The sequence below is a fragment of the Cygnus atratus genome, chromosome 5 (assembly GCF_013377495.2).
Source record: "Cygnus atratus isolate AKBS03 ecotype Queensland, Australia chromosome 5, CAtr_DNAZoo_HiC_assembly, whole genome shotgun sequence".
Lineage (NCBI taxonomy): Eukaryota > Metazoa > Chordata > Aves > Anseriformes > Anatidae > Cygnus > Cygnus atratus.
Genome location: NC_066366.1, coordinates 30600631 through 30617336, shown reverse-complemented (window position 1 = coordinate 30617336; position 16706 = coordinate 30600631). Strand labels below are relative to the sequence as shown.

Sequence of the window (16706 nt, the reverse complement as noted above, 5' to 3'; positions counted from 1 at the left end):
AATAATGTTGCAGTATTTACTTTATGCAGCTTCTCTCATTGTCTTCTCTGGGGAGCTATGCTGTGAAGTATTTGCTTTCTAGGCTTTTTATAAACTTCAAGCCCACAAGTCAGTTAAGTGTAGCTAAGCTTATAAATAATGAGGCATAGTAAAAGCATAGCACCCAATTTATTCTGGAATCCATGTAATCCCAGGATTGTGATTCTTGATCATCTGAATTATTGATTCAGATGTGAGATATCTAACTTCTGTAGTGCATCCTCTGGAAGTAAATCGCTTTGTTTCCTATTCTGTGCTATATGATTATTCCAAATTCTGGATGGCATCAATTTATTGCCCATTCTCATAAATTCAATATTTTTTTCCAGATAATTTTAATTTCTTCTGCTGTTTGAAGTTTTTGACGTTTATCTACAAAGTGGTCTCTTAAGATTGCTCCTTGCATTGTCTCATTTGTCAGTGCTGGAAGCTGAGAAGCAGGTGTGAAATTCTCAATGGGCCCCAAGAGGAAGATTCAGATTACCGAAACTGCTTTGTGCACTTCACTTGCTAGCCTCCATCAGGCCCAAGGTTCATTTGGAGTTGCTTATTGCAATGCAAACCTTTTCCCCCCTTTCCAGCTCCCCACCCTGAGCATATAGGTTTAAACTGGGAACTTTTCTTTAGGATTCTACCTTTATTGAAAGTTCTCTTCTGTACAATATATTCTCTTAATTAGGAAAAGCCATACCACTAGATGTTGTTTCAGCATGCAAGGAATGTGATAAGAAAACAGTTTGTTCTTCTGGTAGTCTCTTCCTTTCACAGTGCTTGGTTATTTTGATGGGGCTTTCTCTTGGTCTTGGAAGGACTACAGGTTTGAGCTGAAGTGCTCAATCAGAAAGACTAGCTTAAGGAAAATTGGACTTCATTTTTAAATGTATGTGGCCTATGTTAATCTGTATTGTTTTCTTCACGGGTAATATATAGGTTTTGTAAATCAGTCAGTAAATAATAGTTCTGTTCTCGTAGAGACAGAATCATTGAAATACTTGTAGTTTCTAAAACTAAGTTCTGTCTGCCTGTACTTTTTTCAATAGATACCTTTTCCTCTTAATTCTTGTTCTCCAATAGTTTGCAGCTCATTTGGGGAACTGAAATATGTTCTTTTTAGGGTTGAGTATTTGATCATAAAACATTTTATGGGATTTTTCAAGAAAAATACAAACCTGTTAATCTTTGGTTTAGGAATATCTTTATTTCTGCTTTGCTTTTTGAAAGAAAAGATGCAAACAAATTCTTTTCTCTCCTGGGGAAGTGTTCTTCCAGTTTTTTTATTACCTGGTGGTTTAATATGCCATAATTATTTTTGAGCACTGCATCTTGCAGAACTTAAAACCAAATAATTGTAAACATTTTGTTCAGGGATTTTTTAATTGATAACTGAGTAAAATAAGACATTTTTAGCTAGAGAATCCTTCATCCATACTCTATTCTGTTGTTACAGTTTTATAGCTCTGAAACTGCATTCCAACAGCACTATGATGTGCAGATTACAATTTTGCTTACAATGAATGAAGTCATACTTGAGTTTATGTCACTTTTGTTGTCTGATGAAATGGTACAGCAGTTTCGTTAATAGATCAGAAACTGCTATCACTGTCTATTATTAACATGAGTTTATGTTACCAAAAAGCTTACATTTTTCCCTTAGGATATATTACTAACTGTATATTCATTTCATATCTGGTAGGATCCTCATATTTTGATACTAAGCACTAAATGGTTTCTTCAAAACTATTTCCCTGAATTACTGGAAAATTACTTTGTAAGGACACTGTAAGGTAGCTTTGTAAACGTGTTTGATTTAGGTATGGGGACATAGTATAAAGACAAAAGTATTCTCTCTCATGTCATGTTTTGATTTTTAAATCAGCTTTAGTGTGTAGTATTGGTTTCTAACTTGCCACTTTTTGTTTTAAATTATGCATTTGTTTTAATATATGTTCTTGTTTTAGCAGGTAAAGAGACATAATTTAATATTTTAAAACATGCATTAGTTATCTCTAAACTACATTAACTTAGTGGTGTTTAAAACCCATTTTGCATGATGCCTTTTCCATTAACATTTCTAGTTTATTAAAAAAAATAAATCTTGTTTAACAAGCATTTTGCTGAGAGCAAAATTAACCATCATCTAAAAATGAGGTAGCTTCTGGTGAATCTCTTTAGCTTTTGCTGTCTTTAAAAAGCTGTTATTTAGTGTAATTGCTCAACTTGGCAGCAGCATCCAGCCCCTTCTCATTATGTATACAACGCTGTGATTAATCCATTAGTTCCCCTCCTAGTGTTCAGCATATCCTGTCCAAATATACATGACCGTTCTTGTTTCTAAAAACTGTTAAGCATTTCAGCTGACTACACTTAGAGATGTTCTTATACAGTGCCTGTGTTGACATAAATATCTTATAGATACTTGTTGAAAAGCTCTGTGGAAGGACATCAGGCAGAGAGAAGCACTCAGCAGCAAAAGTCAGGAAATGCAAAGTCGAGATTGACACTCCCTTCTTAACTTTGTTTCCTGGCTTTTGTTGGCTTGCGTCAGAACCATAGCTTTGTTTTAAGTATAACCTTGTTTATCAATCAATTCTGGAGACACTGCCTCAGGATATTTGTAATAATATTTTTAATATAGCATTGTTATCAGCGAGCAACATGCTGGAATGACATGGTGGTAGTTTGGGGTCAGGGCTGTCAGAAGGCCGCCCTCTGTCTTGTGTGGAATTCTCCACCTCTTCCCCGTTACTGCTCTACCACAGTTTTCTTGCAAGCTAAATAATTTTTAAAAATAGCAAGAGTAGTGATATGCTTCAGCACCAGCTTCCTTCAAGTACTGAGCAGTGTGTAGCTATGCACGCAGGACACCAGGCCCAGGAAAGTATTCTCTCATCAGATCAGATCTTGCAGTTTTCTTTTCACAGTCTGGTAACAAAACAAAGCCAGTAAACTAAACTGTTAAAATTGAGTCCTGTTTTTTTCTGAATGTGAATTGGGCAATCATTATAATCACTTCCAGGCTGAAGAAATGCAGGAACTTGTAGTTCAGCTCTTTGTATCTTTGCCTTTGCCTAACTCTTCCTTCTCAGAGCTGATTTTAAAGGTTTCTTGTTCAACCTATAAACCCAGAGTTGTAGAATGAATATCCAGTAGTTGCATAAATTTGTTTAAAATCTTGAAAGACTGTGAAAGAGAAAAGGAACTCATTTGTGTTTTAGTTAAGGTAAGAAGAAATTCTTTGCTGGTCAGAGAAGACTGTATAAAATGCAAAGTGTAAGAGTAGCCTGTAAACCAAAATAATAAACGGAATAAAATGAAGCACCAAAAATGCTTTTTCAGCATTTAACAGTGTGTTATCCCAGCTACCATATGTGCTTCTCCAGCTTACATTCTCCACTTGCTTTGGGAAAATGTGATCAATACAGAGCAAATTAGACTATAGCTCTGAAGTTAGAACTTTGCATTTCACAAGAGCCCGCACAGTGTTTTAATTGTTTAACCACTATGTCTGCTGCCAAGTTTTGTTTATAACCCAACTAAAGGGGACTAAACAAGGGAGAGTGAAAATCAAGTAACCACTTTGCATGAAATTGGGGCTGAGGTTCTCTTCTTTCCACCAATTTCAGGGCAGTAGCTTATTAGAATCATGTGTGTGTCCTTTGATCTGCATTTTCATGGGATTATTTTCACATTTGCCTGTCGCACCTTCTCATGGATAACTCTAAAAACCCCTTCCTTTCCCTCCAAACCCTATTCTTGTGTGTGCTTGTTGGTTTGAAACCCTGGGACATTTTAGCTACCTTCAGTAATAGCGCTCGACTTGTCCCCCCTGTTCCTCCAGGAAAGGAAGTTCTTCAAAGGCTTCTTTGGAAAAGTAAGTTTAACGCCTCATTTGTGCTTGCACTATAAGGAGTTACATCCCTGGTATAGCACTGCCATAAAATTAGGGTGTTGAGAATTCCTTAATCTGTTTCAGAATATTTGTTTCTAAAATCCAAGTCTTCCCAGACTTGGAAGTATATTGATCAAATAAAGAATATGGTTGAAAAAGTGACCTGAAATAAAAACTTAACTCCATATGGACTGTATCAGAAATCCAGTGTTCTGAAATGATTTGATCTGCCTGAAAAAACAAACAAAAAAAAAAGTGAATTTTCTTTTTAATCCCTTAAACTTGTGCCAGCCTACATCACCTGGGCAAACATCTCCAGAACAGTTGGTGTCTGTGCCTGTAAGCACTACAGGACTGGCTGCCTGGCACCACATGCTTGCCCAAATGTTAGTGTGGGGAGAAAGCAGCGAGCCTACACGTACAGTCTCCTAAACCTTTCTGTTTGGAGCACAGTCCAAATTCAAAGATGAGTGAAGATGAGATCAGGCATTTACCTGCTATTTGTTTTTCTAATTGCAATTCTATTGTATAGTGGAAAGCTTTGCTGTTTATCATTGCTCTTGTTTTCCTGTGGACAGTGTCATAGACGTGAAGGGAAGCAATTGTTTGTCCTTATTAAGAATGTGCTGTACTGGAGACTGGATTTTTTTTTTTTAATTCCTGCTGTCTACATCTCCATAAGGCAGTGTTTGTAAACCTCTAAAAGAGCTCTTTGACCTTCCATCTGTTAACTGCCTCTGCATTTAAAATTCTTGTGGAACATTTCTGTGTAGTTTTTGTATGGAATAAATCTAAGATACCGCTTTTGAAACATAAGCTGAATCTTGGCTTAAATAGAAACTAACAAATTCATAACTTACATACAAAAATCTTTCAGAGCGGGTTATTCTGTGCTCACACATTTGTCTTGGCCTTGCTTGAGGAGTAACTAAGAGCTTTTTCAGCTGCACCTTTTTCACTTTTCACTCACTGTGGTGCTTGTCATAGAGGGACAGGTATTTCTTCAGTTCAGGTTTCTTGCTATGATCCGAGAAAGCATTCTTGTCATGCGTAGTGATAGTGAAGAAAGAAAGAAGCTCTTTTTCTGGGGGGTGGGTGTCAAAATACCATATGCAGGAGTTAATCTGTCAGATTAATCTGATCATTCCTACATACAAACAAAATTTAAGAGCTGAAATCTACACAGACTGGAGTAAAACATTGTTTACAACCAAAAATGTGAATTTCTTCTTTTATGTTTGTTTTAAACAAATTCTAAGACCCACCTCAACCTGGTCAAATACCAGTTAGGAAAAGAAAACTAATAGATATTAATTCGTGTTAGGAAGTAAAGATGTGTAAAGAAAGTAAAGATGTGAAAGGACAGAGTTTGCATAGCACTTAAAAATCTCTTTTGCTTTTTTAGGAATTACCTGTTAAATATGCCAGCTTTCTCATTACATCTTTCTCATTACATCTTTGTCACTTTTTAATGAACTCCAATACTTTGCCTTGTAGATTTGTTTTGTCTTTTATTATAATATTTTGCCAAAGAAAAACCTACTTCTACTTCAGCCAGTGAAGTTACGTTAGTTAGCACTGAAACCACTGAAATCCACAGTGCTTAGATATCCCTACAATGTTGGTATGTCTGTACTACCACTTCAGCCTACAACAGCTGGCCGAATCTAGGGAAAAAATATAAAGAAAAAAAGTTACTCTCTTATTAATATTTGAGAAATAGTTATAACTAATAGCTTTTGTCTGTCTCATCTATAATTTCTCCCCAGATGCTTTGCTTTGGGATTAATATAATATTCCAAACCACAGAATTGCTTGAAATTCACTACTGGTTTTCAAAAGGTCCATGCGGACAGATTTACTTCTTTCCCTGTCCACTTTTTTCTCCACCAGAAAAGTAAATCTGAATGAGTTGTGTCAGGAAGTGTTTTTTAGTCATGGACCTGACATTGAAAATACTTCATTTGCAACTTCAAATAAAAATAGGATGTCCATTGCCAGCTCCAGGTTAGACTTCTGCTGTTTCGTTTTGTGTACAGAAAGCGACTGAATCAGCAGCCTTTTTAGGCAGCTCTCCATATTTCAGAACTAAGCCTTTTCTGTGTTAATGAATAGTAGTACAGATTCGATGATCTTTCTCATGTTTTGCTTCCACTGAGTACATGTATTTCTTGGCATACAATGTTTTGTACAGAGACTGAGATGAACATTTTTCTTTTTGTATATCTCAGGCTCCAGATACATCTTACAGCTGTTTTTAAGTCCCTTGCCAGAATAAAATAGGCAGATATCGAGAACTCTGTAATCGGCCAAAAGACTAGGAATGATTTAGAAGTATTTAAAAATGCATTGTTGGGCAGCATTCATTCTGTTTTGGTATCCTTAAAAATTTACTTTCCACCTTAGAGTGCAGCTGCTCCTTAATTCCATGTTCCTATCACTTCTGAAAGTCCAATTGTCATGTCCAGCACTGCTGTTTAGGAGCTGTGCATTTCGGCTTTAGTCGGCTTCATTTTCTTTTCTTTGATGCCTATGTCTAGGGCACTGCCTGCTTGTCTGAGAGGTTTCCCTCACGCTTTGTTTTTAGCCTTGCCTTCTGTTCTTGAGGGTGCCTCACCTGCCTTCCTGAGGCTTCTGAGGGCTCTGAAAGGAGTTAAGAGAAGGAGTCTCATGCTGGAGCAGATTACCAACCTCCCAGAAAGTGCTAAGAAGTGAGCTTCCTATCACGGCTGATTCAGCACTGCCAAATCAGGCTCCTGGGAGCTGGTGCCCTGAGTGGCTCCCCTCCAGCAGCGTCGTCATCCAACAGCATGTATGTGTAGACAGCCTACTGATACGGATGTCTAGATGAGTCCTGATATATACATATCCATATCAGGAGTGCAAACAGATCTACATTCTAATCACGATCTACTTGGCAATATCCCACGTTAATAGAGTAGTACATTGATTTTTATGTAGCCAATATAAACTAATTTGGCAAAGCTGTGTTCTTTAATACATCGATCTCTCCACAGATAAAATGAGGATTCAGAAGATAGAAAAATCATATGTTTCCCAATGGTAGTAGCTGTGGCTTTAGGATAGAGAGGAAAAGAATTTATTCTAAGCATTGCATCCACCGTAAATCTAGAATAAAGGATTTGGAAGGTAGACTTGCTTTGGCTTTCTCTTAGTGTAACAAACCTGCATTTGATTATCTTGCTTGAGGAAGCTTACGTTTCCAGTGCGAGAGGAGGATTATTCAGCCCTTTAGCCTTTTATTTTTATTTTGAGAAATGTGGAGTTCCATGTCTTAGCTATTTTTAAGTCCTCATTTAGTACAATAGCAGATGAGGACTAGCTCTGCAGAAGTTCAGTACTGCTTTATGAAGTATCCATCTGAGTTAAACCCAACTTGTTCAATGCAAACTTCAGAAACCATTCACTGTTTCACTCTGCAGACAGAAAGTTGGTTTTGTTTGCTGGGAGAAGACATCCTAGTTTGTTGGTAGTCCAAATGAGGGATACGATGGTAGTCCAAACTGAGCAGTTACCCCTAGGTGTTGTCTTCTCTCAATTTTTCATGTCACTTGAAATGAGGATTTTAAGACTACTAATGGCTTTTAAGAAACTGATACTCCTTCGTAAAACAGTTTGGGACAAATCTCTACAAGTCATCTCTTGTTCGGATTAACAGGGATTTTTAGGCTATGAAAGCTACCCAAGCACTGAAAATACATACTATATTTTATGCTCGTTGATGTATACCGCCTCTTAAGACCAAAAATTACAGGCAACTTTTAAATACTAAAATGTTTTTAACGTGTATGATGGTAACTTTAAATACATCCTCTTTTGTGAATAATAGTCTTTCCGTTAGGCATTCCAGAGTCTGAAAGTTTTACTTCAGACCTTCTCTGGGATATTCAGCAGGCTGGATGGACATTTAGAAACTTGCTTCTGCAAGCACTTCTGTAGCTTGTTTTCATACTGTGCTTACTTTCTCTCTTCTCTCTTTTATTCGCTGTTCTGCACAAGTCAGTGCAGTTCTCTGTTCTCACCAAGCTGTCTGAAAATGCCCTGGTTGTCATTGCTGCTTCAGAAATTGGGACAGATAGTTCCTCCCCAAAAACAAACACAAGTCCTGCCAGGCTGGTTTTCTTCACGTTTTCTGCTTTCTCTGAGAGTGAAACCAATGTGATATAGCAGGTGATTTATCTGTCCAAGATGATGATGATGATGATGATAAAAATAAAAATCATCCTTACAATGATAAAATCAGAGTTGCTAATTTGGAACGTGCAGTAGCTTATGCCAGAATGTATCCTTGCTCAGTTATGTGCCATATGATTATAAATTATATGCATCTGTAGTGAATTATTAAAAATAAAATGCAATTCTTGCACAAAGCCACTAGTTGATATCCCCCCGACCACCCCTCTTTTTCTGTTGTTGCTCTGTTCTCTTCCTGCAGTGGTCAGTGGCAGCTGCCATTAGCAGCCCCAAACTAAACCTAGTGCTTCAAAAAAAGTTAAGGGGGAGAATAGTTTATTAACTTAAGGGTTAAAAAAAAAAAAAAAAGAGTATGGGACGTTGAATCAAAGTAACACATTAAAAATAGTGGGGTTTTGGTGGTAGTAGTTCTCTGTAACAACCCATAGATTATGTCGACACGTTGTGCCTATCTGATGAATTCGTTTCAGAGGAATGTTGTCTTGTGTTTATACTGTTTTCTGCAATTCTCCCTTAAAACATAAACAGTTTAAAAAGAATCTGTAGTTGATACAGCTCCTGAAGCCTTCCTGTGTTTCCCACTTTTACTCACCCTCAGCTTGTGGCAGCTGAAAGTTCCCACAGTCAGATCTTGGATAACAGCCAGAGTGCTCCTCCGCTGCTTCAGCCTGCCGCACAATTGCTTTTCCAAGATACGCATCCAATGGTTAACAAATCACATTTTTCTACCTCTCTTCCAAGGTGTGACATTCACCTCTCAATAAATTAGTAAAACGTATTTGGATGATTGACCCATTAAGCTCATAACACCATAACCAATGATTTCTGGGTGCTTTTAACACTGGTTTAAGCTGATGCCATGGTTCTGCCATGCTAGTATGGGGGCAGAGGGTAGGGCTGGTGGAAATACCAGGTAAGAATTTTCCTGTGTTTAAACTTCACTCAAGAAGCTACCTGGGGTGTAACTCCTTATGAATTAGTGTTATCTGACTCTTTAGTGGAATTCTTCACCCACTTGGTCAGTCTTGAATCCTTTACTGTACATGGATGTACACCCTATTTTCGACTCCACCTGTTCCGTGCCCTCTCCCCATCCCCATAATGTGCTCTTTCTTAAATACTGGCTTTGGCTTCGTTCTCTGAATGTTTTGCAACTTCGATTGAGTATCTGGCTTTGGGCACCCCACTGAACGTGGACTTCATCTACACTTAATGTTATGGTTCTTGGAAAGGGGGAATGGGTGGCAGTCTGATACCGTTGACATAAAGCTGTTTTTTTTCTCTTTTTCTTTTTTTGAAAGACTGGGAAGAAGGCAGTTAAAGCAGTCCTGTGGGTTTCGGCGGATGGACTCAGAGTTGTAGATGAGAAAACAAAGGTTAGATTTCACTGGACAAAAGTTCAAAGTTTCCTTATAATAACATATATGCTGTAACTTTAAATGAACATCAATCTTTGTCTTAATATTGGTATCTGAAAGAAAGATTTGTGTATAGTTGGTTTAATCATTTCTTGCTTGGTAAACATATGTATGCCTGTTAATTTTGTTTCTCTATTAATTTCACAGTATTCTGAAACCACATTTGATAAAATGTGGCAGGTAGCAGAAGCTTGGAGCTATTTTTGTTGTATTTGCCTGAAGAACCCTTTTTCCTGATGAGTACTGTTGACAGTGAACTTGTAGCGAGTCCCTTGGCTTTTGTTCTGTACAACTGCAGAAGGCCATGAGAGAAATACACGAGGAAGTTCATGTTAATCAATATAATTTTCAATGCATCCAAATCCCAGAATAGGTCTGAATGAATGAGAACTAGCTTCCAGAAATATGATGAGGAGAATAAATGAAATAGGGTTGTCTCTATATTAAACATCTTAAATTCCCTTCAAATTTAAGATAAATGGATATCAAATTCTGTAATTCCTAATTCTAGTATCTAAGCTGTTGGTCTCAAGTCGAAGACTAATGTATTCATGGCTTCCTCCTAGATTGTTTTAGATTTTTTATTGTGAAATAGCACAATGTGTAGCACAAAAGTGCCTGTGTACAGGTAAAAGCAAACAATTCTTGGATTTAGCTAGATGTAGGCAATTAGAAATAAGAGCTTTAGGCTTGCCTCTGTAAGGTTACTAGTATTTTAAAAGATGACATGGCAATCAGAACAATTTTAATTAGTCTGAAATTAATTTGTTCGATATTCATGTCATTTAACCCTTACTTTGTTGACCTAAAAGATGATTTCTGCAAGCCAACACTGAGGATCAGGTAGAGATAATTCATATCCCTCTGCAGTACAATTACCCGATGAACACCTGCTCTGTGGATAGACATCTCCAGGGCTGTTGTTAGGGTATGCTTCATCAGCTCTGGAGTTTGTCTTTTTAAGAATTTAATATCAAATACAAACATACTGAGGCAGGTGAATTTGGTCTACTGATTGCCTTTAAAAAAACAACAAATATATATATTTAGAAATGTTACTGCATATATTTCATCCTTTAAAATGAATTTTAATAAGATGTGCAGACCTTGGAGGTAATTAAAAGCATAGGGCTTAAAAAGAGAATATAATATTGCCTCCTGGTGGTTGAATACATTAGCACAGATACCAAGTACTAACCACCAAACAAAAGAAACAATTCTGAAAAACACTGAAAAAATATTTTTTTAATGAAGATAGCATAGTTCTTAAATTATACTATCTCTTTTTTACAAACACTTCTCCCATCAGTTTGTAGGAACAAATCGGGGGTGTTTGATACTACCAGTACTGCTGGTGCTTTTCCATTTCATCCTTGCTTATCTAATTGGCATGTTAGCTTTTGCTTTTTGTGTTGTAGCTGCTAGGTCTTTTCACATTTGTAGACTTCTCCCATTAATTTTCAGGATTGTATTTTAACCACACTAGAGATTTGATTGCTAGAGCACAGTAAAATTAAAATGAAACAAAAATTCCCCTTTCCCCCAAGTTAGCTCCATAGTCTAGAGGAGAGATCTTAAGAATTGTGTTCCTGAGTTCTTAAGTGTTGTTGCCTTGTCGCACTTCTACCAAAGATGGCTGGTGGAAGAAGAGGTCTGTCCTTTTTTGTTTCATACTGGGAATAGTTTCTGAATGGCAAACTCATTTGACAAATAATTGTAGCCAAGTGAGGTTATCATCTTTTTAATGTAATGCATTTTGCAGCTAGCACTGAAAATGACTTGTTCCATTGTTTCTCCACATTTCCTTATGTTTCTTTTTTTGGGGATCCTCTAGGATCTTATAGTTGATCAGACAATAGAGAAGGTTTCTTTCTGCGCGCCAGACAGGAACTTTGACCGGGCATTCTCATACATCTGTCGAGATGGCACTACGAGACGCTGGATATGCCACTGCTTTATGGCTGTAAAGGACACGGTAAGTTTTGTTGCGGCGTGTGTCTTCCTGCTTCTAGCTGGAAGTTACACTAAGAAAACTTAACTACACAGAATACTGTGATACATTTTGACTTCAGCTAAAATATTACTTTTTCCTTAAAAATTATTTTAGTTCTAATTCTTTATATCTGAATTGTTTGCCATTCCTCTGTGATGTCTTCTTGTGGAGAGAAACGGTGCCCAGCATGGTGTGTAAATGGAATGCAGTCAGCCTCAGATATCTGTAGCAGAAGGGAACTACTCTTCTAAAAATAGACAGAAGATACTCTCATCTGAAAATGTATACAGCCAAAAACTGAAACAGCAGTGACAGTTTTTCCAGGATAAAATCATAGTGAGTAAATACAGACTGGTTATGAATGTAGCCTCTTGTATGCAAATGTTAAGGGATGGAGCTAAAATGAGTTAAATTAGGGTCCTATTTCCTTCTAAATGTTAGAGATTTTTGCATTAGAAGGTTTGAAAGCAAGTTACCTATATCAGTCTTTTGCTGTGTAGAGTTAAGTCATTTAACTCCCTGATCTAGTCGTTTACTTACGTGGCTTTTTATGGAATCTGACTATTACACAATGGCTTTCTTTAAAGAGAAACAATGAAGTTAGAAATTCCCGTTTAAATGTATGTTAGAGCTGGAGCATTTTTATTTCCTCCTGTGCATAGCAGGTCAGTTCATTTACTGATTATTGCAGATGAGGTGAGCTACTGTTAGTAATAGCACCTCTGACTCAGCTGCAGCCTCTGTATCAACTGGAGTGCCAGACTTCCTCTGACTTGAATTTCATTTCCTTATTGCAGTTATTGGGCAGTGGATCCTTTTGACCTCACTGGTTAATCATGCAAGTACCTTCTGGAAGGCACTCTCAATACTAATTTCTGCATTTGGTCAGGGCCATTAAGGGATATTAGTAGTCAGTTGTACTTTCAAGTTTCATGTTTCCACACAACAGTATTGTCTCCCTGCACCTTCTGTAAACCTTTTCTGTTTGAGAATAGCATTTACCTATCCTTCAGGACTTAAACCTGCATAAAATGGCTTCACAAGTGTTCCTTTGTGCACAAATGTATCCAGAGGCAAGGGATCGGTGCAGGCACATTATCACACTACTATTGTAGTCGCAGTTGAGCTAAACAGATTGTCTGACAGTCTTTCAGTCCTGGGTGGCCTTAGTGCTTGTGCATTCATGGTTGTGAGTCTTTATCTATCAGGTTTAATTTAGAGCCATACAAGGTGGCCAATTACAGTAGTTCTCTTTAATGCCTTAATTAGATTTCTCTTGTAAAGGCAAGTTATCAGTTTGCAACGTTTGAAGCACATGGATGTTGCTGTTCCAGTCACTGTATGATGCAATATTGTCTTGTACAGGGGGAAAGGTTGAGTCATGCCGTGGGCTGTGCATTTGCAGCGTGCCTGGAGCGCAAGCAGAAGCGAGAGAAGGAGTGTGGAGTGACTGCCACCTTTGATGCCAGCAGAACCACATTCACTAGAGAAGGGTCATTCAGGGTCACTACAGCTACTGAACAAGCAGAAAGAGAGGAAATTATGAGACAGATGCCGGATGCTAAAGGTACGGGGTGCAACTTACACAGTCGTCCATAGTGAGCAGAACAAGCACTGAGGTGCTGTAGAGCCCCTGCAAGGACAGGGCTTAACATCCTCGCAAAATTCCCTCTCTCGAACTTGGTTATGTACAAATCATATTTCCAGACACTTGTCACTTTGCAAGATGAAAAGCGCTCCCAGATTCAGTCCTAGGGCATTTTTCCCTATTTCCTCAAGAAAAAGTGCAAGGGGCTTCATATGTGAAAGCGACTGGACAAAGCTGCTTCCGCTTTGTTTTGTCTGCCTGCTTTATGGCAGAGGGCATCATAGGCACCATACTGAAGGGCCTTATTAGAAAAAAGTTACAAAAATGTAAGAGCTTTTCCAGACTTGAAGTAATCCTTTTTGTTGTGTAAAGGTTTTTGTAAATGAACAGAAAGTGGTGTCATTTTTCTTAGAAAACAATGTAGTTTTATTTCACTTTTTAGAGCATGTTACAGTTTCTGTATACTTATATTGCATGAGGGAAGTACAGGTCGATCACAGTGTGCTTTCTAAAAATAAAACCAAAACCAAACACAAACCACCAAAAATCACATACTAGTTATATTCAAAAATAGTAACTGGCTGTTTTGAGAGGAGCTAGTTTTTACTACTTAGCCATTTAAAACATGGCAGTGTTCTCAAATTCAAGTGAAAGTAGAATTTCTTACCCAAGTTTTATTACCAGTACAGTTCTACTTGTCATTCTACAACTAACAAAAAGTAAGTATTATAAATATTGTCTACAGTCCTCTTTACAGTGGAGTTGAACTTTCCATAGCAAGTTTTATTCTGCCGCTCTATTGCAAAACTTTAATCTTCGTTTTCATCATCCATCTGCTTGTTCCCATACGTTAGTTTCAGAATGTGCTAAATGAAGCTTAAACACAAGGCCTTTGTTACTGGAGGGCATGAGTCAAAGTCTTGACTCAATGAAGGTGTGTGAAATCCTTTCCAAGAAAGACTGATTAGAAAAGTTTCACTTGAACGAGCAGCTGCAGCTCATGGGTACTGAAGCTTGCAAGACAACATAATTAGTTCCTCTGACCACTACAGCTCCTCAGAAATCTCCAGTGTGGCTCTGCTTTTACCAGACTTCTAGTTATTCTGTTGATGTGTCAACAAAAACAGTCATTGTTTCTTGTATGAAGTTTGGAAAGCATTGTAAACGTTGCTGATGCTAGCAAGGCCTGCCAGCTCGGGCTGGATCTGCTTTGCAGCTCACTTCCATCTCTCTGTAATGTATTCCCTGGGGTTGCTGAGGAGCTGCTGTTGGAGCACTGAATGCGGCCTAACCTGTTAAGTGCTAACTCTGGCCTGCCGGAGCTTGTGCAGGGTGCTTGGCCACTGCTGCTGATTCTGCAGGGGTAGGAGGGTGGCTTTTGAAAGAAGCTCCTAGAGCTGTTCTGTTCCCTGCAGCTGCTGAGCTACACCACCCTCATTAACTGAATAAAGTTAGCAGTAATATTTTGGCTGTGATCTATTCTTCTAGCTCTACGTGAGGCAAAATAAAGGCCTCAGACACACAGTACACTTTTCAGTCTTAATCATAAATGAATTACAGGTGTTTCTAGAGCAGTGGTCTCAGGGACAGCTAGGAAGACTACATATACAAGGCCATCATTTCTAAGTGGCTAGCCTTAGTAAGCTTTGCTTTGGAGAATGGGTATATGTAAAGTGACATGGTGAAGCCTATGAAGGTACAAAGAAATAATTTTTCTGCAGTGGTATTAGAAACCTGTTTGTTGGAAGAGTACTAGCTATGCAAATTCTTGCAGTTTCTCTTTTCAGAACAAATGGGAGTAGGAGCAGGCAGTTGAACAATATATTGCTTTATTCATCTAACCTCACCGTATTTCCTCCAACAGTTGAAACAGAAATGAAAACAGTAGCACCAGGTGCTGCACCAACCAATACTGCCCCCTCTCCTGGCTCCCCAGCCTCTCCTACTACTGATGTTGCTGCCTCTCTGGATAAAGAAATGAGCAATCCCCACGCTATTCCACGAAGGCATGCCCCTATAGAACAGCTTGCCAGGCAAGGTTCTTTCCGGGGCTTCCCTGCCCTTAGTCAAAAGATGTCTCCTTTTAAGCGCCAGTTGTCCTTGCGAATAAATGAACTGCCTTCAACAGTGCAAAGGAAGACTGATTTCCCCATGAAAAACTCAGGTAAAATCAAATGCCTCCAGTGAAACATTTCCTTAAATTGTCTCTTCCTCCTTTCCTTGTCTGTGGCTTCAAATAACTCATTATGTGTAGTAAATCCTTCTTCCTGCCTCATGTGAATCATTTCTCATGAGCAAACATTGTCAGGTCAGAAAACCTCTACCTCTGGAATATGCAAGAATTTCAAATACTGTATTCATATTCAGAAGGCAAGCAGCTGTAATCATTTTCTGAAATACTGGAGCACAGCTTGAAGTGTTCCAGGAACGGTGTTGGTGAATTAGTAGATGCTGCTCTTCCCTCTGAGTCACTGAACCAGTTCCTCCTCTTAATGCCAGGACATCTCGAGAGACAAATCCTGTCAAGGCCTTCACCACAGGCCGTGGGTTCATGTGATGTTTTTCTGCAGTCTGTCTGTCAGCCCTTCTGAGCTCTTCTTTCTGAGAGGAATGAAACTGCTTTCCACCTTGCATTAGAAGGAACTTTTCTGTTTAGGTGGCACAACTGGCTGCACCAATAATGCATGGTACAGGTTTCACATGGTGGTAGTGGGGTTTTATAGAGTCATCCCAGCATAAACATCTGGGGTGATCAGTACCTTGCATAATAGCCTGGAATCCCTTTAGCTAGGTTATCCTGCAGGACAGCTGTACTCTCACTTGGCAACAGAGCTACTTTTAGGGTTTAAGCTTTAAAATAAAAATCTCTGTGGCAAAGGAAAAAAAAACAACAACAAAAATACCTATTTGGTGACCTGTGCTTTAAGACCAGTGTTGAGATAATCAGTTTAACAGTAGTGGTGTGCTGCTTACTAGACTTATGCTGGCTGAGCACACAACAATCTGAATTCTTCCTAATTCAGAGCACTTGATGCACGTTCCTCTATATGAAACTGCTGGTGCTGTTTAATGTCACACGATAGGTGCTATATTGGAATATCCCTCAAAGAATCAATTTTTGGGCACGCCTTCCCCTAAATGTTCAATATAGTGCATGTCATTTCCACCCATCCTGTGTTTTTTGTACTGTTCCATTTCTGCTTAATTATGCCTGCTCGTGTCAGTTCAGTGCAATGAAGGACTGATGAGCAGTACTTCTGAAAAGCTGGGCAATTAGAAATAAGGAGAGCAGCTGGTAAGTCTGTAGTTTTACTCCAGTGTTACTTTATCTGCACTGTACTGATATTTGGTTTAAAACTGAGTGTCCATTTTACTTGTGCGCTCAACTTCTGCTTTCAAAATTTTAACACAGGAGCTAGTGAGTTCAGCTACCACTGAACTGGAGCGATCGACACTCTAGAATTAACTTGCCTCTACATATTGCTGTCAACGTGTTTATACTTCATCTGGTTTCTGTACAAGTACAGTGTTGGAATAGTTAAATCTATCATAAGTACTTTCATT

The 16706-nt window shown here is 38.4% G+C and overlaps 1 protein-coding gene across 13 annotated transcripts in view; it reads left to right on the top strand.

Moving 5' to 3' along the window:
- NUMB (NUMB endocytic adaptor protein) overlaps positions 1 to 16706 on the top strand; it is a 100770-nt gene that overhangs the window by 78732 nt on the left and 5332 nt on the right. For 8 of the 13 annotated variants that reach the window (XM_050710912.1, XM_035540235.2, XM_050710907.1 and 5 more), the window contains 4 exons: positions 9445 to 9519; positions 11396 to 11536; positions 12920 to 13121; positions 15007 to 15306. In XM_050710912.1, the coding sequence (XP_050566869.1) occupies positions 9445 to 9519; positions 11396 to 11536; positions 12920 to 13121; positions 15007 to 15306 (718 nt within the window). Of the gene's footprint in view, positions 1 to 3832; positions 3911 to 9444; positions 9520 to 11395; positions 11537 to 12919; positions 13122 to 15006; positions 15307 to 16706 lie in introns of all 13 variants that reach the window. The other 5 variants (XM_050710910.1, XM_050710906.1, XM_035540232.2 and 2 more) reach the window with 2 other exon arrangements.